This window comes from Macrobrachium nipponense, chromosome 18, assembly GCF_015104395.2.
Source record: "Macrobrachium nipponense isolate FS-2020 chromosome 18, ASM1510439v2, whole genome shotgun sequence".
NCBI lineage: Eukaryota > Metazoa > Arthropoda > Malacostraca > Decapoda > Palaemonidae > Macrobrachium > Macrobrachium nipponense.
Genome location: NC_087211.1, coordinates 65194794 through 65210346, shown reverse-complemented (window position 1 = coordinate 65210346; position 15553 = coordinate 65194794). Strand labels below are relative to the sequence as shown.

At 48.6% G+C, this 15553-nt stretch overlaps 1 protein-coding gene across 1 annotated transcript in view; it reads left to right on the top strand.

Moving 5' to 3' along the window:
- Window positions 1-11626: 11626 nt before the first annotated feature.
- LOC135196624 (uncharacterized) overlaps window positions 11627-15553 on the top strand; it is a 41567-nt gene continuing 37640 nt past the window's right edge. The window contains exons 1-3 of the mRNA XM_064223465.1: window positions 11627-11634; window positions 12544-12744; window positions 12916-13170. Of these exons, the coding sequence (XP_064079535.1) occupies window positions 11627-11634; window positions 12544-12744; window positions 12916-13170 (464 nt within the window). The remainder of the gene's footprint in view (window positions 11635-12543; window positions 12745-12915; window positions 13171-15553) is intronic.

Sequence of the window (15553 nt, the reverse complement as noted above, 5' to 3'; positions counted from 1 at the left end):
GGAGTGCCCAGGTACGCACTCCCCCCCCGGAGATGCTTCTGTCTCTAGACGCATCGACCGAGGGATGGGGCGCACACCTGGAGGAGTTGCTGACTGCAGGTGTGTGGGACCATCACGAGAAGCACCTTCACATCAATGTCCTGGAACTCAAGGCGGCGTTCAAGGCTCTCCAAGAGTTTCAGGACCGCTTGGTGGGACACTCAGTGTGTTGATGTGCGGACAACACCACAGTAGTGGCATATGTCAACAAGCAGAGGGGGCTAGTGTCTCTTCCGCTCCATCAGTTGACGGTGCAGGTGCACGAGTGGGCCACGGCTCACTCGATAGAGCTGTCAGCACGCTACATTCCAGGCAGAGGAATGTAGTAGAGACAAGCTCAGCCGTCGGGATCAGGTGATAGGGACCGAATGGTCTCTACACCAAGACGTGGCGGAAAGGCTCTTCAACCTGTGGGGGCGCGACCGTCGTAGACCTGTTCGCCACCCGGCACACAGAAACTTCAGGTTTTCTTTTCAGCTGTGCCGGACCCATGGGCACTGCAGAGGACGCTCTCCAACACCCCTCCCCGGGACAACCTCTTCGCTTACGCCTTTCCTCCCTTCTGTCTGATTCGGAAAGTGATCAGTCGAGCGCTGGTCACTCCCAATCTCAGAATGATCCTGGTGGCTCCCAAACGACCACAAGCCGTTTGGTATCCGGACCTGCTGGCTCTTCTTGCGGACGCACCGAGAGAGCTACCCACTTGGCACAACCTTCTAGCCCAGCCACATACACGTAGAACGGTACCACCAAGCAGTCCAGTCCCTTCAACTTCACGGCTGGCTGTTATCCACCATCTCTTGCGAACGAGAGGCTTTTCTCGTAGCGCAGCAACAGAGATGGCTGGACACGTCCGACAGTCCTCTGCAGCTGTGTACCAGGGGAAGTGGGCCGTCTTCTGTGGTTGGTGTCGTAGACAGGGTCTGTCTCCTCTCAGAGCCACTCTTCAGCAGGTAGCGGATTTCCTCGTGTTTCTTCGCCGAGAGAAGCTCCTCTCAGTACCACAGTTAAGGGATATAGAGCCGCCCTGGCTCTCGTCCTAAAACTGAGGGGACTGGACATCTCGAATTCGTTCGAGATATCCTTGCTAATGAGGAGCTTCGAAAGGTCTTGCCCACCCAGGGAACTCAGGCCCCCTGCGTGGGATGTGACTCTCGTACTTAGGAGTTTGACTCGAAGACCCTTCGAGCCACTCCGAGAGTCGTCAGACAGGGATCTGACCCTCAAGACCCTCTTCTTGCTGGCCCTGGCATCGGCGAAGAGAATAGGGGAACTACATGGCCTTTCTTATGATGTTAAACATACCAGAGGCTGGGATCTGTGACGCTCGATTTCGTCCCGAACTTCGTAGCTAAGACTCAGAATCCGTCGATCCCTGACGACAGGTTCGAGTCTTTCACGATCCCCTCCCTCCTGGACTTCACCGATAATGATGCGGATGAGATGCTGCTTTGTCCTGTGAGGGCGCTACGGCGCTATCTGAAGAGAACTCGACATCTCAGGCCTGAGTGTCGACGCCTCTTCGTTAGCACTGGGGTTACCAAGAAAGAAGTCTCCAAGAACACGCTTTCTTTCTGGCTGCGTGAGGTGATCAGGAGAGCGTACGAAGCTGATGGTAGCGAGACATCCGTACGCTCCGTCCGAGAGCCCACGAAGTCAGAGGTATCGGACCCTCCTTAGCGTTCCGTAAGAACTTCTCCGTGGCGCAGGTCCTGAAGGCAAGGCGTCTGGGCCAACCAGACTACCTTCACGTCCTTCTACCTTCGAGATATTGCCCACAAGTCCTTGGATACTTTTTCCTTGGGACCTGTGGTGGCTGCTCAACACGTTGTGTAAGCTTACCCAGCACCCGAGCAGGCAGAACAGCATCATTCCTGGTATGACTGGGAGAATGAATGCGTGAATGAGAGAGTGACCTGGCTTCTCTTCACCATCTTTTTCTACCTCTACCTGTGGGCAGAGGGATACGGTCGTTACCTTGCTGGAAGGGAGTCAGATGCAGGTAAGCTATTCAACAGAGCTCCATCCTACCTCTTTAACTAGAGATAGGAGTAAATATCCACCACTTTCTCCAACAAGGGGGAGAAAGTGGATGCCGACATGAGACAAACCCATTACTTTACATTTGCTCATGTAAAGGAAAAAGTTCTTACAATGCTGGTACAAAGAGATACGCTTGCCTCTCTCTTAGTACTCGGCCCAGAGGTCTGACCATTGATCCTGCGGTGCACACCCCGATCAATCGGACAGAGGCTTGGATCCCTCCCTCGCTCTTACGACCAGGGAGGCATTCCAGGGATGGACGAACACCAGTCTGTTCATCAAAAAGACTCAGATTCCTCCCACCAAGAAGTGAGTCTTCCTATTGTTAAAGACCGAGGGTTTGTATTACGTATCGGACAAATGACAATTTGTCGAAAATTGCATTTTTCCTAACTATACAAACCTGAGGTCCTTTAACATATAGTCCCTCCTCATGCCACCCCTCACTCTGCGTATTTTGCATGGGCCAAAAGCAAAAGTGATTTGTTTACCTCCCAGTCCGCGCGCGCGCGACGATCGGACAAGCAGTTAACTACCGTTCTCCCTTGTTCGAAGCTTACGACCGTTCCAGCTGCCCGCTAGCTACTTCCTATTGTTAAAGGACCTCAGGTTTGTATAGTTAGGAAAAATGCAATTTTCGACAAATTGTCATATCTGCTCAGACAACCCCACTTCGAGAGGTATCACAAAAAATATCCACGCTCTCGCTCTGACTGCCTTTCGACTATCGAAAGATTGGTCAGAGCGAGAGGCTTTTCTCGCGAAGCGGCAAAAGCAATTGCTGGAGCAAGAAGGTCCTCAACCATGCGGATATACCAATCGAAGTGGGAAGTTTTCCGTAGATGGTGTAAGGCGAAGAAGCTGTCCTCCTCCGATACCTCTGTGACCGAAATTGCTGATTTTCTTTTGTTTTTACGAGAAGATCTCATCTGGCAGTGTCAACCATTAAAGTTACAAGAGCATGTTATCAGCTGTGTTCAGGAATAGGGGCCTGAACATAGAGAATAACAAAGATCTGCATGATTTGATTAGATCATTTGAAACTAAAAAATTAAGAACTTCTCTCGCCCCTAGTTGGAATCTGGATGTGGTTCTCAAATACCTTATGTCGGAGAGATTTGAACCTCCCGATAAAGCTACTTTCCGGGACTTGACTAGAAAATGCATTTTCTTAATAGCTCTCGCACTGCGAAAAGAGTGAGTTGAGCTGCAAGCGCTTGACTCTAGAGTGGGTTTTAAGAAGGATTCGGCTGTATTGTCCTTTAAACCTTTATTTTCTAGCAAAAAATGAAAACCCTCGAGACCTTGGCCTAGGACTTTTGAAGTAAAAGGCCTTCTCAATTAGTTGGGAATGAAATGGAAAGAACTTTATGTCCTGTGAGAACTTTGAAATTTTACCTGCAGAAGAAGCAGTTGCAGGGTTGCAATCAGAGTTTATGGTGTGCAGTTAAAGACCCTAGAAGAGCTATGTCAAAGAATGCCTAGCATTTTTTGTTAGGAACATCATAACGGAAGCCCACATGAGCTGTGATAGTGAGGCAATATAAGACCTTAAGGGTAAAGCACACGAAGTACGTGCAGTCGCTACATCATTGTCGTTCACACAAGAACATGTCAATGAAGAACATCTTAGCGGCCACGTATTGGAGATGTAACTCAGTGTTCGCCTCACATTACTTGAAAGATGTGAGAGTGACATATGAGAAATGCTTCTCTCTAGGACCTTATGTATCAGCGGATACAGTGCTGGGGAAAGGAGAGAAGACTGATCCTTAATTTTTGTCCTTATATTTTATATATTGTGATTTTAAAATTATTGGTGTTGAGTTTTTAGGTTGTTTGAAAGGTGTTTGGGGATAACGCCTTTCAATCATATTTACTAATCCACGGTTAGGATCGGGTGATCGATCAGTATTTTTGTTTACTCCTTTATATGCCAAGAGGCTTAGTATATTGTCATGTAAGTGAATAAGACTCTAGTGACAATTGCCATTAGGTTCTGTTGAGTAAGTGGATAAGACCCCATTGACAGTCCTTTTCAAGAGTTCTCAGCCATAGGGGACACCCTCGCTGAAGCTTTGAGGCGAAGCAGACTTCTCAGCACAAGCTAAGAAATCTTCCGCCTAAACAGGTAGGAACTAGGGTATTATTAATTAACTTGTATTACCTACAACATATGTTGTTTACCTATTAGGTCAGTAATTAGCTGTCTCTTGCCCTCCGCCAAAGGTGCCAATCAGCTAAGTATATATCTGACAGGGAAGTTGAATGTATGAAAATGATATTGTTATTGTACAATAAAGTTTCATACATACTTACCTGGCAGATATATACGATCGTATGGCCCACCCAACCTCCCCTCAGGAGACAGGTGGAAGAGAAAAATCTGGCTTAAAACGGTAATAGTTCCTATTCCTGCCACCCAGCGGCAGGCGGCGGATCACCTGACCTACCTGTAGTGTGTGCCGCGAAATTTGAATTTCTGTCGGGGACGACGGAGTCTATAGCTAAGTATATATCTGCCAGGTAAGTATGTATGAAACTTTATTGTACAATAACAATATCATACTTAGACACTGATTTCATGCATAACACGATGCAAAGATAATTGCTTTCTTTCAAAGGTTTTGTTTATGATATCTTGAGATGAATTTTGATAACTAATCAATAGTAACTTATAGAATCAGCGACATGTCATTGTTCAGGTTCATAAAGGTATTGGAGCTTTGATTGATAGATAGTCCTTTGAAATCCAGGTTTGTTCCGATACGTAATACAAACCCTCGGTCCTTTAACAATAGGAAGGTAACTAGCGGCAGCTGGGACGGTCGTAAGCTTCGAACAAGGGGAGAACGGTAGTTAACTGCTTGTCCGATCGTGCGCGCGCCCGCGCGCCCGAGAGGTGAAGAATCACTTTGCTTTCGGCCAGCGGGTGTGAAGGACGTGTTCGTCATCGCTTCTGCTGCCCGCTTCATCGTCGTATGCTTTGTTTATATTGTGTTTTCTACTAATGGTTTGGTTTGACTTGAAAATGAAACTGTAAGTACAACTGTTTTCATTACTTAATTATGAATCAACATGGAGCTATCGCCGTAGAGACGGCGATTTCCGCTCTTTTCATGAATTGAACCCTTGAATTATGTCTCGGTGCCGAGGGCGGGCGCACTCGCGCCGAGTCATGTATTTTGGGCGAAAGTGTGTAATTGAAAGATGTAAGTACTCTTTTTCATTATATTTTTGCCCTGTGCGTTCGTTGCCGAGAGCTTGATTGCGCTCAGCAAGAGCCTCTTATTTTGTATGAATAGAATGCAATGAAAGTGGATTCGCATTGCAGTTTTTCTTTTCATTTTCATTTATTATTGCATCAAATTTAATTTTGGATCAATTTCCGCTCTTTACCCGGGAATTAATCCTTACGATTTATTGCTGTGAAAGTGAAAATAGCAAGTGCAGTATTGTTCATTTTTTCATATATATTTATGATAGCATCATATTATTATGGATCAAGTTTTCCGCTCTTACCGGGAATTGATTTTTCCCTCTTTAAGTTCTATGAAGTGAATCGCAAGTGCAGTATTCTATTTCTTTTCATATTACTTTTCACTGCTGTGCGGGGGTAGGGGAAGCGAAGGTCTGCCAGGAAGTCGTCGGAAAGCTCTCCCGCGACCTCCCTTGGTATCCGATTCTTCGTCTTCTTTCCTGCCCCCCCCCCACCCCCCCGCTCAGCTTCCTCGTATTTTGTTTTTGGGGTCTTCCTTCCGTTCGGGGTGGGGCATGTCTCCCCCCCCGTGCGTGAGGGAACCCCTCTTACTAATCTGTCTGTGGTACCGCAGGTGCTACAGCCGTGGGAGACGACCTTGGACAGGTATGGACCACTGCGGCTGCAGGGCGTGCCTAGCATCCACGATCTGCTGCGAGTCTAGCGAGGGTCTGGGGCGGTGACCTTGGAGTGGTCTCCACTACAACCTTCACGGCCGATTATGCTGCTCATTCCCCCCGCTGGTCTACACTCCCATGCTGTGTCGGTGACGCCCGTCTGCCGCTTCTAGGCCGGTCGCCGCCGTACAGAGGAGGGGTATGCCGCCGCCGCTGTGTTTTCTTCGTGTTGCCTGCCCCAGACTTTCCTTCCGCTGTTCCAGCAGCTCGCCCCTGGTGGACCGGCCGCCACCAGTACCACGCTGGCTGCCGATGATTCTACGAGGCGATGGCTGGGCCTGCCGTACTGTCGCTGATGTGGTTCCCGCTACTGGCTTGGCTGTCCTTCTGTGTTTACCGCTGCCGCTGTTCCTGCCGCCCTGAGCTGGTTGCTGTTCCTGTCGCTCCTGGTTCCTGCGCCTGTCCATGCTGGTCCTGCCCATGGGTGTCTTCCCCAGTCCCAGGTCCTTCCGGGGTACAGGTGCAGTCGGGCCGTGTTGCTCGGCAAATAGGCCCGACTCCGGCTGGATGGAGGACCCTGACGACTGTCCCTGCGTGAGCTGACGAAGAAGTGGAAAGGTGGGTCCATCTTCGTCTTCGTCTGTTTGCTGCCTCTTCCCCTTCGACTTCTAAGCGCCCATAAGCCGAAGAAGAAGAAGGCTGCCTCCCCCCCCCTAAGAAGTCTCCTTCGGGAACTTCTAAGGGCCCGTCCCACCTCGGTGGGACGGGGGGTCCTTCTGCTGGTCCTCCTGCTACTTCGGGAGCGGGGCCCGTCTCCCCTTCCGTAAGGAAGAGATAGACGGGGACCAGAGGAGTATCGGTTAGCTCTGGTACTTCCTCGCCTGGTGTAGCGGCGATGCCGCTACGCCAGGTTCCGGCTCGGTCTCTAGTTCGCGGGAGATCCCGAGTGTACGCTCTCCCTCGGGAGACCGTGCAGCCCAAAGTTTCGGTTCGCCAGAGTTCGCATCGGCGCCAAGACCACGGCACGGAGCAGAAGGCTGGCGAGAAACCGCTCAGGTGACTCTCGCCAGGCCAGCGGCCGCTCTCGCAGCAACCAGCTGGTAACCGGGTTTTGTTATTCCCCCTAAGAAGACTCCTTCGGGAACTTCGAAGGGTCTCGTCACATTCCGGTGGTACTGGTGACGGGGGGGTTCTTCTGCTGGTTCCTCCTGTTCCTTCGGGAACGGGGCCCGGTCTCCCCTTCTAAGAAGAAGAAGAAGACGGGGACCAAGGGTGTGCTGGCTACGCTGGTACACCCTCGCCTGGTCTTGGCAGCTCTGCTGCTAAGCAGGTACCAAGGCTCGGTTTCTCGTCCGCGAGAAGTTTCCGAGTGTACGATCTCCTTCGGGTGACCGTGCAGCCAAAGTTAAGACGCCTGAGTTCGCTCAGCGTCATGACCGAGGCACGGAGCAGAAGACTGTCGAGAGCCGCTCAGGTGACTCTCGCCAGGCCAGCGGCCGCTCTCGCAGCGACCAGTACCGGTACCCACCTCGTGTGGACGTGACGGTCTCTGACCGGCCACGGGTTGAGGCTGGGAAGAAAGTCCCCCAGGTCCCCTCGACCGACGCTGGTACCAGCGGTTTGACGTGCCGCGAGGAACGCTCCCACCGGTCTCACGGCGAAAGCGAGCTCTGCAGGTCACCCTGACCGCCGCTCCCACAGGGGACCGGGCGGATACGGTGACCAGCAGCAGTCGTCTGACGCACGGGACCGGGGTCGACGTGCTCAGTCGAGCCGCTCGCCACAGGTGAGCGGCAACGGCCAGGACTGCAGATCGATCCCCACCGCGGGTTGGTGATCGGCTGCAGCCCCCCCACGTACGCTGGTCCTGCCAGCGAGCGGGGGCGGGAGCGTCAGGTCTGTCTCTCCACTACCTTCAACTTCCTCGGGCTACACCGGGAAGGGAAAGCGAGGTAGCTAGGAGTGATCGTGAGAGGTGCGCCGCTCACGATCCCGTCACGACGCCGCACGTGCCACGTATGGTCTTAGGACCAACCAGGACGTACGCGCAAGTGATTGGAGGCGACCGTCAGGGTAGGGGGGAGAGGGGGTAGCGTCAGTTCTGTCTCTCCGATACCTTCAACTTCCTCGGCATACGCCAGGAAGAGCGAGGTATATAGGAGTGATCGTGAGAGATTGCGCCGCTCACGATCCCGTCACGACGCCGCACGTGCCAGGTTGGTCTTAGAACCAACCAGGACGTACGCGCAAGTGATTGGAGGCAACCGTCAGGGATCTGTTGCTGGTCCTTCTTCTGAAGGAGGAGGGTCCTGGGAGCTGCTCTTGTTGGAGGGACTGGACGGTCCTACTCCTCAAGACGCTGTAACTTCCGAGATTCAGAGTAACTTTACCCATGTTATTGCACTGATTCGTCAGCACAACGACCGGGGGGAAGGATCGCCGCTCCCACCAGCAGAGCCCATGTCTCTGCTCGAGTCGTTTGGGGCCCGAGAGGGAACCCAAACCGACGGTGGGTATGCCGCGATCGGAGCTTGCCGATTCCGTCTTGAACCAGAGTCTCTCGTCTCCGGACAAGAAGGCTCTCTCAGTTCTGGCCGTCGATCAAGCTACTTCCACCTCTCTACTGCGACAGCGGCGTTTCTACGTGTCTTCGGACACCGTATTTAAATACTCCTTCGGTCCTCCTGAGAGGTTTCGACCTCGACGAGGACTGGAATGAGTCGGAGACGGTATCGGCTCTCTCCTGTCAGGTGTCGATCAGCCCCACCCAGACGACGTTTCACAGTGGCGGCAGACCCTTACCTACAGTGAGAGTTCGTAACCCTCCTCGGGAAAACGTTTTCCCCCTCCTGACGATACGTTTTCCCAGACTCTGAGAGGCCATCGCCGCAAGGCGATGGCTGCTCCTACTCTTCTCCAACTGCTAGTTCCACTGGGAAGGCGAGCGAGTATCCAATTCCTCCCCCATTCCCTCTCTCCTTACGGCTACGAGGGAAAGGGGAAGGATCCTACAGAGATTTCTCTGTAGGATCCCACTTGTTGGGGACTGCGCTACCAGGGGGGAGGACCTTCGTGGGTTCCGACCATGAACGTAAGCACCCGGTCGTTGAGGAGGGATCCTGCCCCATTCTCGATTTCTACGGGAATCGAGAGGACCACCAGCCGATATCGTTTGACGAATTCGGTGGGGGTTTCGCAGACTGCTTAGAATTCTACGGAATTTCTAGCGCATTCAGAGTGTTAGAGTTTCTTACGATCTCCAAACACATAGGCGAGACCACGGTCCAAAGTGAGCGAGACGAGAATCCCGATATGTTACACGATAATCGGGAACCTCGCCTATGCTCGAATTCCTGGAATTTCTAGCATTAGGAAGAAGACTGCTGCTGAAAGAAGACTATCTCACAGTAGGCGACCAACCTGGAATAGAGAAGAACGGACGGGAATATCCAGTTTGGCTGGAACTATCGTCTTAAGTATGTTTCTGTCACCATTGAAGCTTTCCTTCGAGGAAGACTTCTCCTTCACTCTCTTTAATAGAGAACGAGGTGGTCGATCTCCCAATCCTTATTTTGTTTTCTTGAAGGAAAGAATTTAGGATGGAGATCGTTGTTCAGAATCCTACAAATATACTACGTATATTAACCTCGCGACATGATTCTGCTAAGCAGTTGAATGGTACCGAGGGGTAGGCGATAATCCTGGCGGTTATTTCTACGGATTGCGATCGTAGACGAAAAGTATTCTAATTGAACTGCAACCCGGGTTGCCTGCAACCTCCCAGGAGTTTCCAGTTTCAATTTTATATACTTATGGTGTTGTCACAACAACACCATTTAAGCTTTTATATTTACCGAAATTCGCGTTTTCGCTTAAATATAATTGCTCGAGCATATCTTTTATGCTCGGTGGTTCTAGCCGAAACGCATTCCTTCGTGGAAAGGATTACTTGGCAACTCAGGATGACGAGTCAGCGACAGCTACTGCGTATTGAATTGCCCGAGGCATTTCAGTATCAGCTGCCGCTTTGAGATAGACGGTTGTTTGTCTTTCTCACCTGCTTTGATTGAATAACAACCGTATCTCTGCCCACAATCACGGACTTAAGTCTCTGATTAACGGGGATTCTCGCATACATGAATGACCATCTACTGCTGTGAAACGCTAGTATTCATCGTCTTCGGTATTGCGAGAATTTTAAACAGAGATATCTATTCGACTCTCATCTTTTCTGTTTACCGCAAACACGGTAACAGAATTCTGTAATAGTCTCTTGCTGCATCGTATCCCGATAATGCGAATGATTTTTGCGGAATCTGAGTTTGTCCTCAAAATATCTTGTATTCGGAGGTGTACAATTGTTCAGTGTTCACCCCGGATTAGCAGATGTATTGAAAAGACATCGCCTACTCCCACACCTGCCAGCTCTACTTCCAAACGTTCAGCCCATGAGAAGCAGTTCTTCAGCGGCTCTCCCCTGTGTTTCATTACTGAAGAACGCCCCGCTTTCATTGCACAACGGACAGCAATGAAATGGCGGTTAGCGTTTTCAGTCATTTGTAAGCACAGGTTTAGAATCGTGAGATTCCTTCTCTCGATTCAGCTGGAAGACGTAGGTTGCATTCATTGCCTACCTTCGTCTTCAACGTCACATAGTGTTGTTTCTCCTTAAGCTGAGATTCAACGTCTATGAGATTTTCTTGCCATCAGGGACCTCGGTCTTTTGAAGGCAATTGACTTTCGCCTTTTGAGCTTATGCATTAAGAGAATCATCGCCGCGCCGTCCGGCATCGGTGACTAACAAATATTTTATTTGTTGGTCTCTCAGCATAACTCTTTAAAGGGGGCGAAGGTCACGTGACTTACCCGGATGCTTGGACAACTTGCCTCTACTGATTATTCCGAACCAGTCAGTCGGCAGCTGTCAGAGCGCCCGAGTCAGTTACGAACTATGCTGTGACTTAGTTCGGTTTGTTCCAGAGCAATCATTACTTCGTCTTAATTAATAGCTTGTCAGTATGAGTACTGTACATAACCAAAGTCGAGAAGAGGGATAGGTCATACGACTATTTCCTTCTTTTCGTCTTAGGTAACTGCATGACTTCTCTTGAGAAGTCAAGCACAAAGGGATGGGGATTTGTGACGCTCGATTTCGTACCGATCTTCGTAGCGAAGACTCAGAACCCTTCGGTAACTGACGATTGGTTCGAGTCCTTCACAATACCCTCCCTAATGGACTTCACCGCCTCCGATACGAAGGCTATGCTGCTTTGTCCTGTGAAGGTGCGACGGAGCTGTCTGAAGAACTCGACACCCAGGATGAGTGTGGACGCCTCTTCATCATTCTCTCGCGTTCCGCAAGAACTTCTCCGTGGCGCAGGTAATGAAGGCAGGCGCCTGGTCCAACCGGACCGCATGCACCTCCTTCTACCTTCAGGATATTGCCCACAGTTCCTTGGATCTTTTTCCTTGGGAACCGTGGTGGTTGCTCAACACGTTGTGTAGTTAACCCAGACCCTCGCAGGCTAAACAGCATCGAGTCCTGGTGTGACCGTAGGAATGGATGAGGAATGAGATGTGACTGGCTCCTCTTCCCATCTTTTTCTTCCCTCTACCTTTGGGTAGAGGGACACGGTCGTCACCCTGCGCTGGGGTTGAATGGACAGAGATGCAGAGGTGAGCTACTCATAGAGCACCATCCTATCCCTTTTCAGTAGGGATAGGAGTAAATATCCACCACTCTTCCTCCAACAAGGGGGAGGAAGTGGATGCCAAATTGAGACAAACCCATCATTTTATGATTGTCTCTTGCAAACAGGAACAAGTTCTTGCTTGCTGGTACGAAGAGATACGCTTGCCTCTCTCTTAGTACTTGGCCCAGAGGTCTGACCATTGATCCTGCGGTGCACACCCCGATCAATCGGACAGAGGTTTGGATCCCTCCCTTGCTCTTACGACCAGGGAGGCACTCCAGGGTTGGACGAACACCAGTCTGTTCACCAAAAAGACTCAGATTCCTCCCACCAAGAAGTGAGTCTTCCTATTGTTAAAGGACCGAGGGTTTGTATTACGTATCGAACAAATGACAATTTGTCGAAAATTGCATTTTTCCTACTATACAAACCTGAGGTCCTTTACATATAGTCCCACCTCATGCCACCTCACTCTGCAACTTTTTGCATGGCCTAAAGCAAAAGTGATTCTTCACCTCTCGGGCGCGAGCCACGATCGGACAAGCAGTTAACTACCGTTCTCCCCTTGTTCGAAGCTTACGACCGTCCCAGCTGCCGCTAGTTACCTTCCTATTGTTAAAGGACCTCAGGTTTGTATAGTTAGGAAAAATGCAATTTTCGACAAATTGTCATTTTAAATGAAATTTATTAAGAAAAGTAGGATGCTACAAACCCAAGGACTTTAAAAGGAAAAGGATCGTAGTGTGGAAAAAAAAGGGTTGTAAAGGTTATATTATATAATAGATTAGCAAAGAAAAACAAATATGCTAAAACAACAGAAATGTTGAAACTAGTTGTTAGAATGACTGTCATTTAGTATGCAACATAATGTCACCTATTTTCATTTTTACAGTAAAGAAAAGCAGCAAAGTAAGCCAAAGTCCCGCGTTGTTCAATCACGGTTTCGAACTGGTTTGAGCAATTCAAAAAATAACAACAGCAACAGCAGGAGTGGAATAACTGGTAATGACAGTAGCCACAGCAAGAATAATCTGAACTGCACAAGTGGTCCGGCATCTTTGCCTGACACAACTGCCAGGAAGAAAGTGATGAGGTACGATATTTTTTCTCAAAGTTTGAAAATTCATAATTGCTTTTGAAATTTGGTTATTTGTGTATAAATTGTTACCAAAGAAAATATTTTATAAATTTTCATTTCACATTAGGATCAAACTAAGGACCCCCCAGGTGAGGGATGATGTGTATGTATTTTCTTTATTTTTAGGGGTTCATCGTCTCAGAGGCCTGGTGTTGGAAAATCGTTGAATAATATTACAAGAACATCTGAGAATGCAGTGAGAAGCACTGTCAATGTAACTTCAAAACCAAGACCTGCCAAATCAGCTTTCAATCTGAATGAGTCCAGACTTAATGGTCGTAGTCCATTGAAGTCTAAATCTTCAGCTAGTGGGAGTTCAAAGCTTCATTCAACAGTCTTGGCAGAAAGGACCATGTTGGGGAGCACACAAAATATTTTCAGGTACACTGTATTTTTACTTTTGCTGTATTTTTTGTCTGCTAGTTTTTAATTGCTGCATTATAATTTCAGACATTTCAGCAGAATATGTACTTGTGAATGTATTTGACTATCATTAGTTTTTCTACCTCAGGTTTACCCTCTACAGGGCTAATGTGAAATGAGTTCTTTCTGCACCTCTTATATTGTGTACTTTTTGTCTGAATCTTATTTAGTCTGTCATCTTGCTTTTTTCCATCCTGCTTCAGTTGTTGATTCCCCTGGCATGATTTTCTTTTTTTGTTGACAAATGCTAAGATAAGTAGTAACATAGCACTGGGATCATTAAAGATATTCTTTTGCCTTTTCTTGTATTTCCTATTTGTTTTCTGATATAATATTTCTTCAAAATAACTTTCAAAGGCATTTGTTCCTGCACAATATAGTACAAACCCTTGGTCCTTTACATTATGAATTACTTTCAGTGAAGCTGGAAATGACCGCTAGGTTTTCAGACAAGGTAGTAAGTTAGTTAACTACCGTTCGGTTGGTGGGAGTCCCATCCCATCCCATCCCACCTGAACATAAACATTCCAATTTTCTTTTGGCTGTCGTCAGATGCGGACATGTGTTTACTGCCTGACTGTCACTAGCCATTTTTTCCTAGTGGTATCTTGTTTTATTTGTTGGTGTGTTTGTTATTTATTGCAATATACAAACCCACAAATCAGTTAAGCCTGTACATAAGACCGCCACTCCCCAGCATGTGTCCTGGGGTTGGCGGTAAGGGGTGTACTATTATTTTTGCTCCTGTATTGATGTCGACCCTCACGTCCTTTGTGCTTCCTGAAGGGGATGTGACTGTGATCGTGAACTCTCTTGTAATGAGTGTCGCTTCTGGTCGTCTGTGCAGTGGGTGAAGTTTGCCGGGAATAAATGATATCAGAGGTAGGGTACTAAGGTATCGTCTGAAGGTTATATGCCCCTGACGACTCCCTTGGTGGCCAATCTTTTGTCCTCGTTTCTCTTTCCTGGCAGTTGTCCCCCTTGCTCCCTTTCCTTTGGGAGAGGTCTCTCCTTCTCTTGTCTGCTTCGTCAGACGAAGAGAATTGGGGGACCAGGTGATCAGTGTCTCCTCTGCTCGGGGGCCCTCCAGTCACTCCACGGGGGAACCTCTTCAGGTGTGGTGGAGAAGCATCTTTCAGACCTGTCTGCAGCCTGGCATTTGTTGGGACTTGTTGGCACTCCATCTCGGCAAGTCTCTTGGCTCACTTGGCAATGCCTGCAGTGACCCATGCGCTTGAGACCTTGACCACAACTATGGTGATGACCTCTGCATTTGCCAAGGTTCTTACTATGGTATTTTGCCATCACCCGCCTGACCATTGATCTCCAATCAATTGTCAGAGGCATGGTTCTCTTCCTCACTCTTTCGACCAGGAAGAAGATCCATGTGTGGCAAACTCCAGTCAGTTCTAGAGACTCACTCAGATTCCTCCTCCCAAGATTGAGTCTTCCTAATGTAAATGACCAATGGTTTGTATACTATACTGTGTAGGAACAAATGAAACTTTTTTTTTTATACATTCAACTTCCCTGCCAGATATATACTTAGCTATAGACTCCGTCGTCTCCGACAGAATTTCAAATTTCGCGGCACACGCATACAGGTAGGTCAGGTGATCTACCGCCCTGCCCTGGGTGGCAGGACTAGGAACCATCCCCGTTTTCTAATCAGAATTCTTCTGTCGCCCGGACCATCAACATTGTTGTTGGTTCCTCTCGATTGGTTTTTCTTTTTTCACCGGCAATTGATCTTCTTGACCGACTTTTGGTGACGTATCTGGATTGTTGGATTGGCAATAAGCGCTTTTTGTGGACTGTTTTGTGTACTTGATTTTGGATTTTTCTTTAAATATGTCTGACTCTGGTATGGTTGTGAGACGTTGTGTGAATGTAGGCTGTAAGGTGAGGTTGCCGAAAGCTTCGGTAGACCCTCACACGGTATGCAAGAGGTGCAGGGAGTATGAATGTTCTTTTACTAATACTTGTAAGGAATGTGAGAACTTGAGTGAGAACGAATGGAAGAATCTAACTAATTATTTAAAAAAGTTAGAAAGAGAAAGAGTGAGGAAGGCTTCTCATAGAAGTTTTAAGTAGTTCTAGATCTGAACTAATTCCAAGCTTGGGATCTTCCCCAAGGGTAAGTATCGCTACTTCTCCTTCCATTGCAGCCCCTTCTCCTCCGATTTGCAGAACCTGTAGATCCAGCGAAAGAACTTGCAGATCTAAAAGCAGCCTTCAAGTTGATGGAAAACAAAATGGCTGCCATCAAGGTAAGGCTAGTGATTTGTCAGTGGACAGTGATATGAGTGTCCCCAGTGTAGTGGAGGGGGCATCTGGTCGG